This window comes from Mus caroli, unplaced genomic scaffold, assembly GCF_978045245.1.
Source record: "Mus caroli unplaced genomic scaffold, Mus_caroli_1 scaffold_17, whole genome shotgun sequence".
Lineage (NCBI taxonomy): Eukaryota > Metazoa > Chordata > Mammalia > Rodentia > Muridae > Mus > Mus caroli.
Window position 1 is genome coordinate 31,720,988 of NW_028227272.1, and position 18,413 is coordinate 31,739,400.

An 18,413-nucleotide genomic window follows, 5' to 3' on the forward strand; every position below is an offset into this window, starting at 1 on the left:
ATTATTAGCAGGCTCAGAAATGGCATATTCGGAAAACAGATGCAATTCTAAACCTTTAGAAGGCAGAAAGAACAGATCTAAAAAGAAAGGGCCTGAAAAACACATTCCTTCAGTGGTCCGAAAGGAAATATGTAAGTATTTTCCCTATATTTACTAAAAGCTAATTGTGTGTGTGTGTGTGTGTGTGTGTACATTTCAGGAATCAAGTCAATGCCAGGTGTCTTTCACTGTTTGTTGAGATGTCTTTTTACTGAACCTGAAGCTCACCAGTTCTGCTAGAGTGGTTGGCCAGGACGCTAGGGATCTGTCTGTCCCTGCTTCTCCAGTTCTGGGAATACAGACATGGACCACTGTGCTGAACTTTTTACATGTGTATTGGGAATTTGAATCATAATTTTTAAAAAAGATTTATTTATATGAGTATACTGTAGCTGTCTTCAGACACACCAGAAGAGGGCATCAGATCCCATTACAGATGGTTGTGAGCCACCATGCGGTTGCTGGGAATTGAACTCAGGACCTCTGGAAGAGCAGCCAATGCTCTTAACTGCTGAGCCATCTCTCCAGCCCCAAATCATAATATTTTAAAATTAACTTGTGTGTATATATTCTTAGTTAAAGAATAAACTTGTTGAACTATAGTTAGGATATAGGACAAAAAGCCTGCCAATGGTTGACACGGATTGTATCCGAAACCATGATGTATCTTTCATGGTTAACCTTGCTGAAGATTAAGTGTAGTGATTCAGGAAATACTTTAAAACAAGTTTTGAGAATATTGTCTTTTAAAGGCCTATAGCATTAAACAGTTCAAAATGAAGTTGAAACAGTCTACACTATGACTTTCATTCTTAAATTAACATGGGATTTATGGGGTACAGTGTGATGTTTCCACACATATACAGTGCATAGCAATCAAACTAGACTACATATTCCTGCTCTTGAGATGGGCCAGAAGTGTCAGTCAGTGCTTAAGGGCATGCATACGTTTTCACACAAGGGGTAGAGTTTAACAAAACAAAACATCTAAGACAATCCCCCTGGGTATTAAGATGCAAACAGCCTAGAAAATAGAGATGGAAAGACTGGCCACTGTCATCCCATATGAGCATTAGTTAGGCTAGAAAACCAGCTCCCTTCATTTCTCCATCTTGGAGCCTGTACTGGCTGGGTGTGTGTCAGCTTGACACAGCTGGGGTTATCACAGAGAAAGGAGCTTCAGTTGAGGAAATGCCTCCATGAGATCCAGCTGTAAGGCATTTTCTCAATTAGTGATCAATGCGGGAGGTCCCCTTGTGGGTGGGACCATCTCTGGGCTGGCAGTCTTGGGTTCTATAAGAGAGCAGGCTGAGCAAGCCTGGGGAGGCAAGCCAGTAAAGAACATCCCTCCATGGCTTCTGCATCAGCTCCTGCTTCCTGATCTGCTTGAGTTCCAGTCCTGACTTCCTTTGGTGATGAATGAACAGCTGTATGGAAGTGTAAGCTGAATAAACCCTTTCCTCCCCAACTTGTTTCTTAATCATGATGTTTGTGCAGAAATAGAAACCCTGACTACGACAGAGACCAATCACTTTCTGTTCTGTTTGCCTGCACTGCTCACTTGTGCCTTGAAATGTGACAGTGACCTAGTGTGTAATAATGTAAGTCCCTTTTTCCAGCCCCTCCTCCTGGGATGACAACTCTGAGACTCGTTATTTATTGATTAATGCCTAGGCCATAAGCTTTGGCTCATTCCCCCGACTAGCTCGAAACTTATTTAACCCATTCTAACTATTCTATGTCTTCCACATGGTTGGTTACCTCTCCTCAGCTTCATGCACCCAAGTCCAGGGCGAATTTTCTTTTAGTTCTATCCTGAGTTCATCTACCTGCTGGTTAGTTAGCTCTCCTCCAGTCCCCACCTGCTTCTTCCTCAGCATCTGGCTCTCAAATTTCCGATGCCTTCTATTTTCCAGAATCCTCTCCTCTGTCTTCCTGCCAGTGTCCCGCCTCCTATTTCCTGCCTCAGCTCATTTGCCATAGGCTTTTTTATTGACAGGTGGTACTTATAAGCGATCACTACACTGGTAGGCTGAATGTGTGTATATTTTTGTATGTATGTCTTCACACTAGTGCTGTGTACCCACGTGCTACACATGTTTGTCTTTCCTTATTCACGTCCTACCTTTATTCTTACTGAACCTGAAGCTTATGGATTTGACTAGGCAGGCTGGCCGCTAAACTCCATGGATCCATTTGTCCCTGCCTCCCCTTTGCTTGGGTTAAGGACCATACTGCCTGTCAGTCCCTGCCAGCTCCTGGGGATGGAAACTCTGGTTCTTGTGTTTGAGCCAGCAGGTACTTTACTGACTGAGCTATTTTTCTAATCCCTAGGCTGAAATTTTAATTAATTTAGTAAATTTGAAAACTGATATCCAATTATAAAACTACTAAGACTTTTGGGATACTTCTGGCGTGTAAATCTACCCTTTCAGCTATAAATTATACACAGTCTAAATAGAGACGGAATGTTTCTCATAAACATTTAGCATCTGTTTTGAGGTATGCTATAAATATATGCTGGGCATTACACACTGAAATGGCAGTATTATTGTTATATTTCCTTCTTTATTTTTGTGGTGTTGGAGATCAAACTCAGGCCTTCAGTGCTGTAGGCAAGAGCTATACTACTGAGCTGCAGCCTCAGCTCTGGCTACATGTAACTAAAACATGGAAAGTAAGTCGTCCCTTTAATTTTTTGGTATGACTACTTAAAATTTTAAATTACATATATTGCTTATATTATGTTCCTGTTGGACAGTATCAGTCTTAACTAGGGTCAGTTCCATATAGCCAGTTGTGTTTTTAGAAATGGTGTTTAGTTTTACTTTATAATTAAAGCTTTGTTAGAACCTACTGTTCATAGATCGTATGGCTGCTTTTGTACTACGGTGGCTACAGTGGCATTGAGTAGTTGTGACAGAGACAAGTTAGCTCATAAGCCTGAAATGTTTATTCTCTCTGGCCTTTTAAGAAAGAAGCCTGTTTGGACTTTCTTAGTTTCTGTGGGATGGCGACATCTGCTGGCAGAGGCAGGACTGTGTAGCTCAGTTTGATAAGACTACAGAAGGAAGTCCAGTGAGCTAGTGGATTGAGAACATGGGCCTGTTAACGTGGACTCAGAGCTCCTCAGATTAGACAGTTCTTAAGGAACCAGAAGTCTAAAAAGAGAGGCCTAGGATTCCAAAGGAGAGGACAAGATTGTGTGCTGTGCTGTGCTGTGGGCTGTGATCTCCTGTGGATCATCTTAGACTCCAAAGTTAAAATAGCTTTAGAGGATATTTTTCTATTTTCTTTATTGTAAAATTATTTTTAATAAAAACTGATACTTTATAGGAAGTTATTAGCTAGTTTTGTAGCTCATCTGATAGAGATGATCTGTTACTGCTATGGGTTTTCATCATCTCAGAGGGATCACATTTAGAAATGTATTTCTAGATAGCAAGATTTATTAAAATGAAGTATTTACTTATCTGGTCAGTTTGCAACTATTGGATGATATAACATTGCTGAGTGTTTACTCTGTGCTGAGACATTGCCAAGTGCTACTTACAGTTCAGCAATATTTAGAAGTTGGTGATCTTATTTGCATTTTACTCTGTCTTTGTATTTAATAACAATGAGGTTATGCAAAGTAAAAAGACAAGCATAGTATTACCGATTGACTTTAGCTCTGTAACCAGTGTTGGGGGATGGACTGAAAGAGTGACAGGAAATTGAAGGGGTGAGTTAGGGTACCTCTGTGTGAGGAAGTGATCGGCGGCACCAAGCACTCTGAAAACTGAAGGAAGCAGCAGCCTATGCTGGAGGTGTTCATATAGTGAAGAAGCATTAAGAAGGTGGGTAGGCCGATGACTGCCCGCCCCTCATGTAAAGGAAAAAATGGCTGCTCCAATCCTGTGTGCATGTGCGCATAGCAGAGGCTGACATTGGGCGTCTTCCTTCTTTTTTTTGGTTTACTTATGTATTTATTTTGGTGGCAGTTTTATGAAAGTCAGGCTGTCTTCAAACAGGATATGAAGCTGAGAATGGCCTTGACTTGTTGTCGTTGCTCTTGTTTTGTTTTTCTTTTTTATTTTATTTTCTTTTATTTTTAACATATATAAGAAATAAATGTAAAAAACCAAATACGTGAACAAAAAAATTACAAGAATCATATGATCATCTCAATGGGAGCACAAAAAAACAAAGTCTTTGATAAAATTCAACATGCATTCTTAATAAAAGCCCTAGAACAAGTAGGACTGTAGGAAACATATTCCAACATAATAAAGGTTGTAAATGACAAACCCATAGCCAATATCATCCTAAATGAATGAAACCATTAATAAGCGCCATTAAAATCGGGAATGGGAGAGGACTGTCCCTACTGCTCATCCATACCGTGATTGAAGCATTAGCTGGAGCAATAAAGCAAGATAAGGGATACAAATGGGGAAATATTAAGTCAAATTATTTTCAGTTGAAGATTATATTATCTTATATCCAATGTTCCCAAAATTTGGCTAGAAAAATTGTAGAAATTATCAATAATTTCAGCAAAGTGTTATGACACATAATTGACTTTCAAAATTTACCAGTCTTAATACATGAGTAATAAGCCTGCTGTGAGAGAGGTCATGGACCCGCTCCTCTTCCCAGATTCTCAAATCAAATCAAATATTTAGAATATACATAACAAAAGAGGTAAAAAAACCTCTTCAATGAAAACCTTAAATGTTCGAAGAAAGAGATTAAGAAACATACTAGAATTTGAAGACCTCCCAAGCACAGCTTGGTAGAATTAACATTGTGAAAAAAGACCTTCCTACCAAAACAATTTACTTATTCAATGAAATTACAATCAACATCCTTATTTCATTCTTCACATAAATAGAAAGAAAATCCTCAATTTGATATGAAACAACAAAAGACCCAGAATAGCCAATTAGTCCTAGATAAGTGTTTGTTTCTATGCATTCTGCTCATTTTAAGTGCTAAGTGTTTCTAAGACCCGCAACTCTTATACATCTGTTTCTATTGAGTTGATTTTGTTCGATATTAGAATGTTCATGCCTCATCTTATTATTCATTTATTTGGTAGTCCTGGAGCTTGAACCCAGGGCTTCATGCATGCAGCACAAATATTCTGCACTACTTCCATCTATCTTGTTTGCTGAGACTGATCTTTTCACAGAGCCTAGTTTGCTCTTCCAGCCGGGCTGACCTCGGGGGGCCTCTTGTCTCTTGCTCCCCTGGTCCAGGTTTACAGATGCCCATGACTATGCCTGGCTTTTTAAGTGGGTGCTTGAGTAACAAACACCCCACTAAGCTATCATCCCCAGCCCTGCCAGGTTTCTAGAGTGTAGTCCTAAGAGTCACATTCACCTTTCAGTGGTGTGTCCCAAAAAATGAAACCTTGAGCTCTCCATGCGCTCAGTAATGCCCATCGGGATTTAAAGATTCATTTTCAAGATGATGTGTAAACATCAAATTCCTCACATTGTCAGACAGCTTAGTGGGTTTGTTTAGTTATTAAAGGGACTGTGCAGTCCACCAGTCGATTGTTCTTCCCCCCTGTAGACTTCTCTAGTTTTCTTGGATGTTGTCCCAGAAGGTCCCACTTGGTTTGGGAGATTTCCCATGGACTTCAGTAGGATAGTGCCTGTGAGCCGTGTGTGCCTGAGAGTTGGATTAGAACAAATAGCATATTCTTTTTACCTTTATAGAAAATTACCTTTGCCTCCTTGTGAGTCTTACATTACATGGCCCTCCATGCTCAGGCTTTTCCAGCAGTACATACATCTTCACAGGAAAACGGGTTTTAAAGACTCACTGCTGTCATAGTCTGCTGCATAGCACCCAATAGACAGTATGGGCTTCTTCCCAGGAACGACAGGGGCAGGGCCTGCAAAGGCTGCGCCTGCCTTCTGCAGTGCTTGAATCTATTGGGTAACTGTTGTCAGAATAGGAGCAGTATTCTTTCAATCACCAGTTTTCCAGTATAAGAAAAGGGAAGGGAAGGTTAGGCAAATCCTCAAGGTTATACAGCTACTAAGTGAGCATTCTAGTATATGTCCTTTAGCAGTCGTACGTGCTCATGGGATTGGGTCATTTGTATTTGTTTTTTGTAGGTGCTAACTCAAGCTATTTTCTAAGTTCATTTTGTGACCTGTTAACTTATGATCTACTATAGCCTCTCATTTCTGCTAATGCTGTTTAGCAAACATTTGGGGAGGAGAATCTTCTTAGGGAAATAGAATCAAGATTTTTTTTTTTTGTACCCATTATAAAACAGTGCTATATCAAAACCTTTTTCATTCTTTAGCTTATTAATACCAGGCTTATATTTTGCATATACACTAGTGAGGCCTTTAATAATGAAGATAAAACACACTCCTGCCTAGATTCTGCTTGATATCCATGGGAGGCCTGCCCTTTTTTGAAGAGAAACAGAGGAGATGGTGGTGGAGGTAGGGGGAAGAGCTGGGAGGAGAGGGGGTGCAGGCTTAGGGTTTCCAAAACCTACTTTAATGAGGGTTCCTAAACACCTCAACCTCAACTTCTGGCTCACCTACCGGAGGTAGGAGAAAAGAAAGGTTAGTAGGAAATGGGGGATGTGGGCCTGTTTAGAAATACTTCTTTGGGGCAATTATAATCTTCACTGTCGGGTATCAGTAGTGTAGTCCAAAACACCAACCATGAATCAGTAGCAGTGGCCTGATCCACAAGAAACTGTGAGGCTCTGCAGAATGGCTCGAGTCTACAGAAGCAGCAAGAAGCACCCAGGATACCACAAGAAGTCCCGTGGCACGTGTCTACACTGGCCTAGATTGATGAAGACTTGAGTTGAATGTAATAATAGAGAGCTGGAAAAGTAGATAGATGGTGGTCAGATCTGGGGAAATGTTCAATGCTAAATTAAGATTGTTTTTTTCTTTTTGATTGTCCACTGTTCTCACTCTTTGACCTTTTTTTTTTTTTTTTAAACTATAAAAACGTAGAAACTTACAAAGTGTTTTTTCTTTTGTATTGTTTTCTACTGAGAAGCAAGGACAAGGAACCAGGTAGTAGTTTAGTGACCTTTAGTGATAATGCAGTACAGGTGTTGTAACTGAAAGGGAGATTTTCCAGGTGGCATTTACTAGAGATTTTAATAAGTACACATGAATTTTGACTGGGGAAACTTAGTTAATTACTTTCAAAAGAACTTGGGATGATTTTCTTCTGGGAGTTACTATAAAGATATTAGAGTAAAAGTTATTGAAGACTCATATTTAAACACTCACTTCCTTTCTCCACATTAGTATCATCAGAAAATAGGAACTGGATATCTAACGAAGCTTCTACTGGGAGTGACACAGCCCAGCGCTGCTCACTACAAGATCATTATAGAATGTACTCACCCATAATATACCAAGCCCTCTGTGAGCATGTGCAGACGCAAATGTCACTGATGAATAGCTTGGCTTTAAAAAATGGTCCCAATGGAGTACATGCTGTGTGCCATACCATGTCTAATTCAGGTTAGTTCCTACCATAGCTTCAAATGTTGAATGTGAACTATGATTAAATTACTTTGTAATTATATAAGCACTGTAAGGTGTGAATAATGCATACTTTCTTTTTAACTCCGTAGGCTCTCGGGCAACACCACATTCTGGTTTTGGCTGTTCTCCTTCCACTTCTGTCTGGCCACCTCAGCAGCCATCCTGCCCCCTAATGGTCCACTCTGTGGGTATATATAGTTATTTACTAAAAAAGTGGCTTGCTTAGAGAAATTGTCATCTTAGCAATGTACTGAATTTATTGATCAAATATAGTAGGATATAAAACCAATTTCATAATATTTTTGGATTAAAAACTTTTAACTCTTAAGAACAGTAGTGAGAGAGAAAGAGAAGAAATCATGAGAAAAGGGAAAGCAAGCCTTCTGAGCACTAAGCACAGCCAGTGCCCTGGTCCTGGTAAAGTGTGTTTTCTCTCGGTTAACGCTGCGTCTTTAAAACGAGAGCTTTGTTTCACAGTTATGTGCTGCCTTTTCACTTAATACTGTAGTATGACTGTTTTCTTGAAATATGCCTTTTATATAGTTAAGCTGTATTTTGTGGGTGTTTTCTCTTAAGATAAATGTCTCTGAGCTAAGTTGTATAATAAAATCACTAGTCTCTGATTTGACATTGAACTAACAGCTTTATTTCTCTAAAATTCATATACACTTAATATATGCACAAACATTTTTATTTCTGTGGTCCTAAAAATTGAACCCAGGACCTCACACTCAAGACAGTGACAGGACCACTGGGCTCCATTCCTGCTGAATATATTTTAATCAAAGCTCTGTGTGTGTTTTCTAAATAAAATACCTTTTTTGTTTTTATTTGTGTGGGGATTTGCCTGCATGTATGTCTGTGCACCACATACATGACAACATTGGATCCCCAGGAACTGGAGTTGTGAGCAGCCATGTGGGTGCTGGGAACTGAACCTAGGTCCTCTGCTAGAGTAACAAGTCTTAACAGATGAGCCATCGCTCCAGCCTCTGAACTTGCTTCTTAAAATGTTTCTCAAAATGAAAATGTTTGTTTGAGTCCAAATGTGGACTAATTTTTGATGCTTTTAAAGCATGTGTGGCATTTGTAAACAACCTATTTTCATCGTGGCTAATGTTCCCACATTGCAGAGTGATCTACTTAAGCTCTGAAAATCTAGTCTTTGTTGTGCAGTGAGGAAGTCCAGCTTGCTGGAAAGCTGAAAATATCCAAAATTGGTTAGTAATGGTAGAGAATTATGTTTTACTACTAATTCACTTGTGGTTTTTAGTCCTACAGTGTCTGCTCACACGTTGAAGGCTTGCTGTTTTCTTGCCTTAGGAAGTTCAGACTGATGCTGATAACCAGTTTGAATCACAAAGTCAAGCGACCTCTGTGAAGTATGGTGATGTTCCCAGGGATCCGTTTAGAGTCCATCCTGGAGTTGCATGTGGCCTTCCCCACGCTGACAGTCCAGCTGTTGCAAAGAGTCGGCAGCTGGATCTTGCGAGTTGTATTCTGCCCCAACAGAGAGCTCCTGAGGAAGCAGAGTTCCTAAAGTGCTTCCAAACACACACAGCTCTGTTTCCAGCTCACGGGAAGGACGCTCTCTCGGACAGTCAGGCATACCAAAGTCCCTCTCAGTTACAGCCAGCCTTCTTGGCCACTAATGAAGAAAAATGTGCCAAAGAACAAATTGAAGAGGACACAAATGAAGGAAAGCATTTAAGCACACATGTGCAAGATGCAAAAATAGCCAAGAATGTGCAGCAGGCAGAAAATGTGAGCCAGACTGCTGAAAAAGTCAGACTTGCCAAGTGCTTGTTGGGAGAGCTCAAGGCCCTGATGGAAGGTAGATGAGCACTTCATGTTTTTCTGTACTCTATAATGCTTGGTAGCTGTGTTGTGTTTTCTAGATGTCATTCAGATGACGGTGATGGAGCAGGAGTTTCTGGTGTTTCTCACAGAACTGTATCTTGACCCAATAAGGAAAAGATCTCTGTTTGTTGTCTTGCATTTTAGGGCTTTTGTTTGTTTCTTGAGACAGGGTTTCATGTCGTCTAGGAGAGCTTCCAGCTTGCTCTGCAGCTGCTGCTGGTGTTGGGTCCCTAGTCTTCCTCCCTAGATGACTTTTTTGTTTAACAAAGATGTAAATTGACTTTTCTGATTTAATAACTAGCTGTTACATTGTTAAACAGACCCCACTTTATGTAACAGCCCAAGCTGCTCACTAGCTTCTTTGTTCATGTTTAGTGCTTTTTTCTTAAATCAAGGGAAAAGGTCTTTGAGCCAAGTTGTTGTTTTGGTGTGTGTGTGTGTGTGTGTGTGTGTGTACTCGTGTGTGTTTTAAAGTAGTGGCATTTGCTTGGAATGAATTATAAATATGTCATCTTAGAAAGCATAGTAATTAATTGTGGAACTAACAGAATAGCTGCCATTTATAGGCTGACACATACACAGACTTCTAAAATCCTTGTAAATACAGTATAGTTAAGTCATAGGTTAAGTATTAAAATTGCAGGTTTTTTTAAAAAAAGATTTATTATTATTATTATTACATGTAAGTACACTGTAGCTGTCTTCAGACACACCAGAAGAGGGTGTCAGATCTCATTATGGGTGGTTGTGAGCCACCATGTGGTTGCTGGGATTTGAACTCAGGACCTTCGGAAGAGCAAGTCAGTGCTCTTAACAACTGAGCCATCTCTCCAGCCCAAAATTGCAGCTTTAACATCTTCAAATTAGACAGTTTTTGTTTATTTGTTTTTTGTTTATTTTATTTTTTGAGATAGGGACTCACTATATAGCTCTGGCTAGCCCGGAACTTGCTTTGTAGATCAGGCTGGACTTGAACTCAAGAAAGCAATTTACCTCCCTCTCCCAAGTACTGGGATTAAAGGCATGTGCCACCATACCTGGCTCTTTCTTTTCTTTTGCCAAAATCTTTAATCATGGCAGCAGCAGTGGCACCGGTGTCCCCTGTCCTGAGCGCTCACTTGCTCAGCACTGTACTGTACTCTCGAGTGACCTCTCGTGAGTCTCAGAGCACTCCTGTAATCACCTGCATTTCAGGTAAGGATAATAGTATCTCATTCTAATCTCAGCAACTCAAGGAGATAGATACCTTTTTTTTGTTGTTGTTCTATTTAACTATGAAGAAGCTTAGGCTAAAAGAACGAAGTCATTGAAATATTGGCCAAAGAATGAAAAAAAAATCTCAATTAGAAAGGAGGAAGGACTAACGTAAAAAACGACTGTGTAGGATGGTAAGTGATGATAGTAAGTAGCAATATAGCTTTCCTATTGCTGAGAGGTTAGGTGTCCAGCCTTCTCACCACAGAAAATTAATACACGAGGCAATGTGTCTCCATTCCTTCATTTTAGCTATTGTGCTCTTCATACATAATTCAAACATATTAGACACAATAAGTCATGGAATCTTTATGTGGTTTGACTATGGTCAAAACTCTAAAACCTGTTTGAGCCAGCTCTCCACCTTCAGAATCATGAGCAGAACTGCTCTATAGAGAGAGGACTACGCAGTTGCTGGACACAGTTGTTCATTGTGCATGCACTTTCTACCAGAATTCAAATACTGTAGAAGCGAATACACCTGTATATATATACTTAATTATCTCGAATGCTTTGATGGGACAGAGGGGACAAAAAAGGATGGAATACGAACTTGCTCCTTGCATGTGTTGACTACTTCCAGTCATGGCTGCTCTCCACAGTTAGTAACAAAAGGCAGAGGTCGGCTGGGTCACATTAGCTGTACTTTAAAAAGTTAAATAATAAAGTCATATCTTAGAAAATCCACATTCAGTATTTTGCCAACTAAATCACCTAAAATGAACTATAATTTTAGTTTTTCAAGACACATTTTTTTCCCCCTGGGTAGCTCTGGCAACCTGGAACTCATTCTTTAGATCAGATTGGTCTCAAACTCAGAGATCCCCCTGCCTCTGCCCCCTCCACCTCCACCTCCTATCTCTACTCCTCCCCCCCACCCCCCCACCCCTGCAGAGTGCTGGGATTAAAGGTGTGTGCCACCACCAAGTGGTGATGAACTATAGTTTTAAATGCAGGATCAAAGTGTTGTTGTTGTTTCTAGAGTAACAGTTATAGGAAACTTGCACAGCATCATTAAGTCTACCTTAGAGCTTTGATAAGTGCCAACCAGGAGTGATGTGGAGATCTGTTTCCCATTTCATTTAACTGGAAAAAAAATCACTAACTATAATAGCTTTGTGATTTAAGATTAAGCTTTCTTTACTCAGTTTACCAATTCCTTAGAATAGTTCTGAGTAGGTAAATACAGAACGGCAAGATAAAGAAAAGTGGAATATGTATAATAATCATGAGTAATGAAGTTGAAATCTATAATGAGTACATATTATCTATAAAGACTTTTAGTAATACATGCCAGTAATCTTGTCAATTTAAAATACTGATTTTACTCAGTTGCCTTTTATAGAGGACTCAGAAGTTCAGAGGTTGGTGACAGAAGTAGAGGCGTGCATATCTGGACTTTCAGCAGTGGGTGGCCACCCAAATGTGGAAGTTGAAATAGCCCTGGCCCTGCAGCCCCTGAGAAGTGAGAACGCTCAGCTGCGGAGGTGAGGCTTGCTCTGGGTGTTTTTGTCTATAGGTGAAGGTGCTTCACAGCTGGAGCCCAGATGCCAAGGAGACAGATTTCAGTCTCCATTATGTATGCCTTCCCGTTCTCGAGTTCTGAAGGTTTCACATTCGTCAACTTTCCATCACTTCTGCCCACTAGGATGTATGTTCTCCCACCTGTTTTATGTCTGTGGTCACCTGTTAGCATGTACACTGGAAGAAGGTGGTTACTGTGTTAATCTAAGTTGTTTTACAATAACAAACATCTGATTCTTAGGAAAAGTGTGTTCTTCTTTCCTCCAAGACCATCATGGGTCACTAAAGCCTCTTTTTCCTCCTGGCTCAGAATCTAGGATTCCTTTTGCTTTAAGAAGCCACTGTCTCAGGATGTTTTACAGGGAGTGATGGGGAAGGGAGTGTGAATGTAATCATCTCATGTCTTGGACCAGAAGTCATTTTGTGATCTAAAACCTAAAACAAGTCACACGCTCCCTCCTGATACAGATGCTTGGAACATGGCACCAGGGAAGAGACCCTGCTGTGAGAGCTGAGTGCAGGCAGCCCTGCCGACTTAGACGTACTTAGACATAGGACAACACTTACTTCAATTCCTACATTTCTTTTTAGTCATATTAACTTGCTGGAGTTCTATTCTTAACTTGTTTAAGAAAGCTCGAAACCAGTGAGGTAATCCTGAGATGTAAGGAGATTCCCCGTCTATTATCAGTGTTGTTTGAACGGTGAGTGTTTCTGTGGTGACCCCTGAAGTGTATCATCCGGGATGTCGATGTACTTCATGCTGCAGTTCATTTTCAGATGCTTCTCAGCTCTGTGCTGTACTGTGCCCTGACAGTGTTCTCTCGAGCACAGATGGGACTTGCAGGGACCCACACACAGTTTTCAAGAGACTTGAAAACAGCAAAAAAAGGATTCCTGACTGGAGAGTAGCTTAAATGCATGGGTCTATAGCCCACAGAGAAACATCTAGTGAGACTTACCTGCTTAGCATCAAGAGATCTCATTTGTGGGTAGAGTTGTGGGCCTAACTTCTAATAATACTGTCATCAGTTCTAATCTGAGGCGTTCCTGTGACAGTATTAATTTTCCAAAAACTAAAATGAAGAGTAAGTCACACAGAGTGAACAGCAGTTTTCCCTCACGTTTGCTGCATGCCTGCAGTACTGTTCTTCCTGTGTGCCATCACTTAAATCCTCCCAGGAGCATTGCAAGTATCATGCCATCTCATGTGGGGAGGAGGAAACCAAGGCCCAGAAAGCTTAGCTGGTTTGCTCAGAGTTGTGTATTCAGGAATTGAGGGAGTCAAGGCTTAACTCCAAGGTGATTTGATTGGAGAGCCCCAAATCTTAGCTGCAGGCTTCTGCAGTAACTCCATGAGGCGGCAGAGACTTAAGGATCACTCTTCAGGTGTATTTGCAGCCTGGTATTTAATTTTTCTAAGGGCGTTAACTTAATTGATATCCACTTCTTTGGAATTGACAGTAGAGCTTTTTAGCTGTCTGTCCTTAGGGAGAAAAGATTGTATAACAGCCTATTGCCACTGTTATTTACTTGATCTTTTAAAGTAATAAAAATTACAGAAAAATGAAGAATTTGTTAGATATGTTTCTTTGGATAGAATGGGACTTCCTGTAGCAATGTGGGAATTTTGCGCTATTTTTTAATCTCTACTTGGGAAGAATCACTCATAAATTTCACTATAAATAAGAAACAGAATGGGTAGTCTTATTTACAAGTGATTTTCTTTTTTGCTTTTTGTAGACATTTGTAAACTACATGTTTTAACTAGAAAACTGATCCTTTCCCTCCCCGCCCTTCCCCCACACAACTTGAAGTTTATTGCCATCTTGTGGCAAAAAGAAAAACTGCTAGGTGCATGGCTTCTAATGTACTTTGGGCATTTTGAAATGTCCATAACTTTTGTGATACTTGAAACACAGTTGTCTCTATTTAGTTTGCTTGTTCCCAACCCACAAGATATCTGTAATCTGTAATGCCTTGTTGAATTTAACTATAGAAGCCCCTCGTATGTCCCAAAATACCCTGGATGGTGGTTCAGAATAGAGTATTACCTCGTAGTAAGAATCAGCAATCTGAGCTGTGGATGATGGTTGTCTGTCCAGGAAAGGAGCAGGATGAAAATGGCCTGAGGAAGCTCAGGTGCTGAGGGTCTTATCACACCACATGAGAAAATGCGTAGACGTTTGCACTTTAAATAGATGTAGACTAGTGTACATGTGCTTCCCCTTCATACAGTTACATGGTAGTAAGCTAATTAAAGAACATTTGCCTAAATATCAGCTGTCTTTATCTTTTGTTAAAATCAAATGTATTTAAACTGAATGCATTTAAAATAGTATGTGTAATAGCCATTTCTGAGAGATTGTTTTTGCTATTAATTTTTAGTATTTATTATAAAACAGCAAAAATGTAAACACAGGGAATAAGGAAAGAACATCTACTGGTACAGTTAGGCTTGAAAGGTTGTGGGAAGTGTTTCAGCGTGCTCCTCTGCTAAGAACCAGGAGCCAGCAAAAGAGATGAAGGGAGCAGCAGGCACAGAGCTGAGAATCCTTGGGTGGCATGGGGCGGGGGGGGGGGGGGATGGGGTTCTGGGGAACGCATGTTAATAAGGACACGCCCAAGTAAATTGGTGGACTCTGTTACAATAAGTTTCTCTCCATGCCACATTTTAAGGTTGGGGGAAGAGAAGCCGGGCGGGGGCGGGGGGGGGGGGGGGAATATGCCTTGCACAGGCACATTCATGTGGAGACAAAATGAACATGAAGATATTGTTGAATGCCTTCCTCTATAGCTTTTCATCTTATTCCCTGAGGGCAGGACCTCAGGCTGAAGCAGAGATTGCTGTTTGTCTAGGCTGGCTGGCTAGTTAGCACCCAGGGTCCTGTCTCCACCTCCAAGTGCTGGGTTAAGGTCATGTGTAGCCACACCCAACTTTTTTAGCATGGTGATGGTTCAAAATCAGGTCCACATGCTTACCCAGCAAGCTCTGTCACCCAGAGAACCATCTCCCAGCCCCTCTACTCTGTGTTTATTTTTTTAAAGGGCAAGTGTGAAAGTTTCACACTTAGAGGACAGGATGGGGATGGGAGGCTTGTAATAAGTGATAGAAGGTTCAAGTTGACTAATGGTTCAAAAGAGGTGAATCTGAACAGCAGCATACAGAACGTTTGTAAAAAACTCATTTTCTCATATAAGGTAGTCGCTGTTTCTCGGGAAGATAGCGGAAGAGGCATTCTGTTATGTAATCTGGGTCACCACTCTGCTGCCCCTCCCAGATCTCTGTGTGTTTTGTTAGTGAGGAAGCCCTTAGAAAATCAGAGTCTCATCTTCAGCTCATTCTTTTTCACTGTGTGTCTCGGTGACTTTCCCAGTAGTTAATAAACCCAAGGCCTTGCACATGCCCTATCACTGACCTATCCCCCAAGTCCTTTTTTGTGCTCTTTCTATGTCAATATATATGGATATCTTATTCATCTTAATATGTGTACAGTTTCTTGTCAAATGTATATCGTGTATGTGTGTGTGTGTGTGTGTATTGTTGCATGTGCTTTTGCATATGTATAGTTATTTCTGAGTAAGCTTGTCCAGGGGATGGAGAGATGGCTCAGTAGTTAAGCCATCCTTGCAGAAGACCCTGGTTTGGTACCTAGCACCCATATGACAGTGCATAACCATCGGTAACTCCAGCTCTAGGGGCCTGACACCCTCCTTTGTCCTCACTGGCGCCAGGCACACATGTGGTGCACAGACATGCAGACAAAAAAACCACCCATACACATAAAATAAAAATTAAATTTAAAAACTATCTTGTCAAGGATGGTACATATTTTAGAGCTTGGATATTACTAAGCTGTCATCCACATGGTTACAGCAGACTCCCACTGGCTGCAAAAAGGCCCCTCATGAAGAGCTATTGCCTTTTATTTTATAGTTTTGTATATTTGTGTGTATGTATATGTATGTTATACATAAGTGTGTCTGAGTACACGTGGAAGCTAATGGTCAATGTTGTGCCACTATACCCAGCTTTCATGTAAGCACTAGGATTCCAGACTCAGGCCCTCTATTTCCAATGCTTATAAATCACTTAGCTTTCTTACAGGAATTGCTTGTTATATCTTTTTCCAGGCCTTCAATTCTAAAACAAGCTTTAAGTTGTGATGTGTTTAAACTTCATATTCTTTACTTGATGGTTGTCGGATTTGAGTCTTCCTTAGGGATTTCTTTTGTAGTGAAAAGATTATTTATATTTCCTCATAAACTTGTGTTGTTGAATTTATGTTTTGTTGGTATATTTTGTGTTCTTAACTCTTTAATCTATCCAGAATTAATACTTGTGAATGGTGTATGGCAAGTTATTATCATTTTAGATTCAATTACTAAATCAAATACATTTGTATAGAAAGTTTCCAATTCTGGAAAGATAGGAAATGCCAGTACCTCGTTACATATTCTTGTTTGTGAAGTGGGTGCACACTGTGAAGACAGGGTTGGTACTAACATTCCCATGAGGCCATTACCTTCTCCTTCTAACAATGAAATTACCAGAAGCACAGACTTTTATCTCCCAACTTTGTCAATGAATCACAAACATGGAATTATTTATATATATATACATATACATACATATATATATATATAGTAGTTGGCACCGAAGGCATCCTGGTTGACAGAAATGGCAATTATTTTAAAGGTAAACTACAGTAGTAAGGTTATTGTATAAGTATACACACACACACACATTATTTTGAAAGAGGAGATGTGAAGATAAAAAAATGGAAAACAAAGGAAACGTGTACATGGTGGTACTTGAGTGTTGCCCCAGCACTTAAGAGGCTAAGGTAGGAGAATCCAAAGTTCCAGCCACTGTGAGCTGCCATACTGAGTTCCAGGCCAGTCTTGGAAATAGTGGGCCACAGTTTATGGTGTCCGGAACAATTCTGCACCTATCTGTCCTGAGCCTGGTAGTGCAGACCTGTAGTTCCAGCTACTCAACAGAGACCAAGGCAGGAAGATTACCAACTCAAAGCTAGTCCTTTGGTCCCAGTACTCAGGAGGCCAGGTCAGGTGTGTCTCTGTGAGTTCTAGGCTAGCCTAGTCTACAGAGCAAATTCTGGAACAGCCAGAGATCTACAAAGAAACCATTTTACAAACAAACAAACAAACAGACAGACAGATCTATGGATATAGAAGGCGTTTGTTATGAGGTGGAAGGGTGCTAGGCTCAAATGTGCCCCTGTTAACAGTTGGGTGTAGTTTCATTTATTTAGATTTGTGTTTGGTTTGGGGTTTGAGATGGACTGGTGACTACAGTGTTTATCTTTTTTATATCAAAATATCTGATGTATACTGTAAAGTGGGCTTAGGATTCTTACCCATCTTTATGACTTTCTTTAGGCAACTGAGAATTTTGAATCAGCGCCTCCGAGAACAAGAGAAAACCGAAAAGGGACCTGGTAACCTTGAATGTAGGTGAAGAAACTTGAAGGGTTGAGATTGAAGTCTTTATGACTCTGGAAATATTGGTGTAGACTTGTGCTTTATCTAAGTGGCGTTTCTCCCTGTATCAGCTTTTTAAAATTAGGAGTTACTGTATTATAATTTAAAACAGTTGTTGGGTATGTTTGTAATCTCAGTATTTATGAAGTAGGAGGATTGCCACAAGTTTGAGGCCAGCCTGGGCACATAACGAGTACCACTCCAGCCAGAACTATCTGTAGTAAGCCCCTGTCTTGAGAAACCAAGTTAGTAAGTGTGCAGATATCTTAAATAGTTGTGGATGTATTCTGCTTGTTATCTCTGTTATATTTAAGATCCCCTGAAAGATATTTCAGCCTTTCCCTTAATGTGAACAACAATGAAATGAAAATCTTTGTACCAGGATCTTTGTGCGCATGCATCGAGGTTTGCAGGATGGATTTCTAGTAGAAATACTGAGCCAGAGTGCATATGTAGTGATTTTGGCAGATATTGTCAAATGACCCTTATTTATTTATTTTTTTTCTGCTGGGTTTTGTTTGTTTTGTTTTAAGTGGGAGTCTTACTGTGTTGCTCAGGCTACTCTTGGACTTGGAGGCTCAATTGATCTTCCCTCCTTGCTCACCTCAGTCGCTGCAGCTACAGGTGAATATCACACCATCTTTATGGATCACAGAGCTTCGTGGAGAAGAACAGGAGTCTAAGAACAGATGAGATCTCTTT

At 40.3% G+C, this 18,413-nt stretch overlaps 1 protein-coding gene across 2 annotated transcripts in view; it reads left to right on the top strand.

The window, feature by feature from the left end:
• Ccdc14 (coiled-coil domain containing 14) overlaps positions 1–18,413 on the top strand; it is a 35,578-nt gene that overhangs the window by 6,934 nt on the left and 10,231 nt on the right. The window contains exons 5-10 of one of the 2 annotated variants that reach the window (XM_021184924.3): positions 9–131; positions 7,326–7,544; positions 7,658–7,752; positions 8,892–9,402; positions 12,028–12,169; positions 17,610–17,680. In XM_021184924.3, the coding sequence (XP_021040583.1) occupies positions 9–131; positions 7,326–7,544; positions 7,658–7,752; positions 8,892–9,402; positions 12,028–12,169; positions 17,610–17,680 (1,161 nt within the window). The remainder of the gene's footprint in view (positions 1–8; positions 132–7,325; positions 7,545–7,657; positions 7,753–8,891; positions 9,403–12,027; positions 12,170–17,609; positions 17,681–18,413) is intronic. The other variant, XM_029470199.2, reaches the window with a different exon arrangement.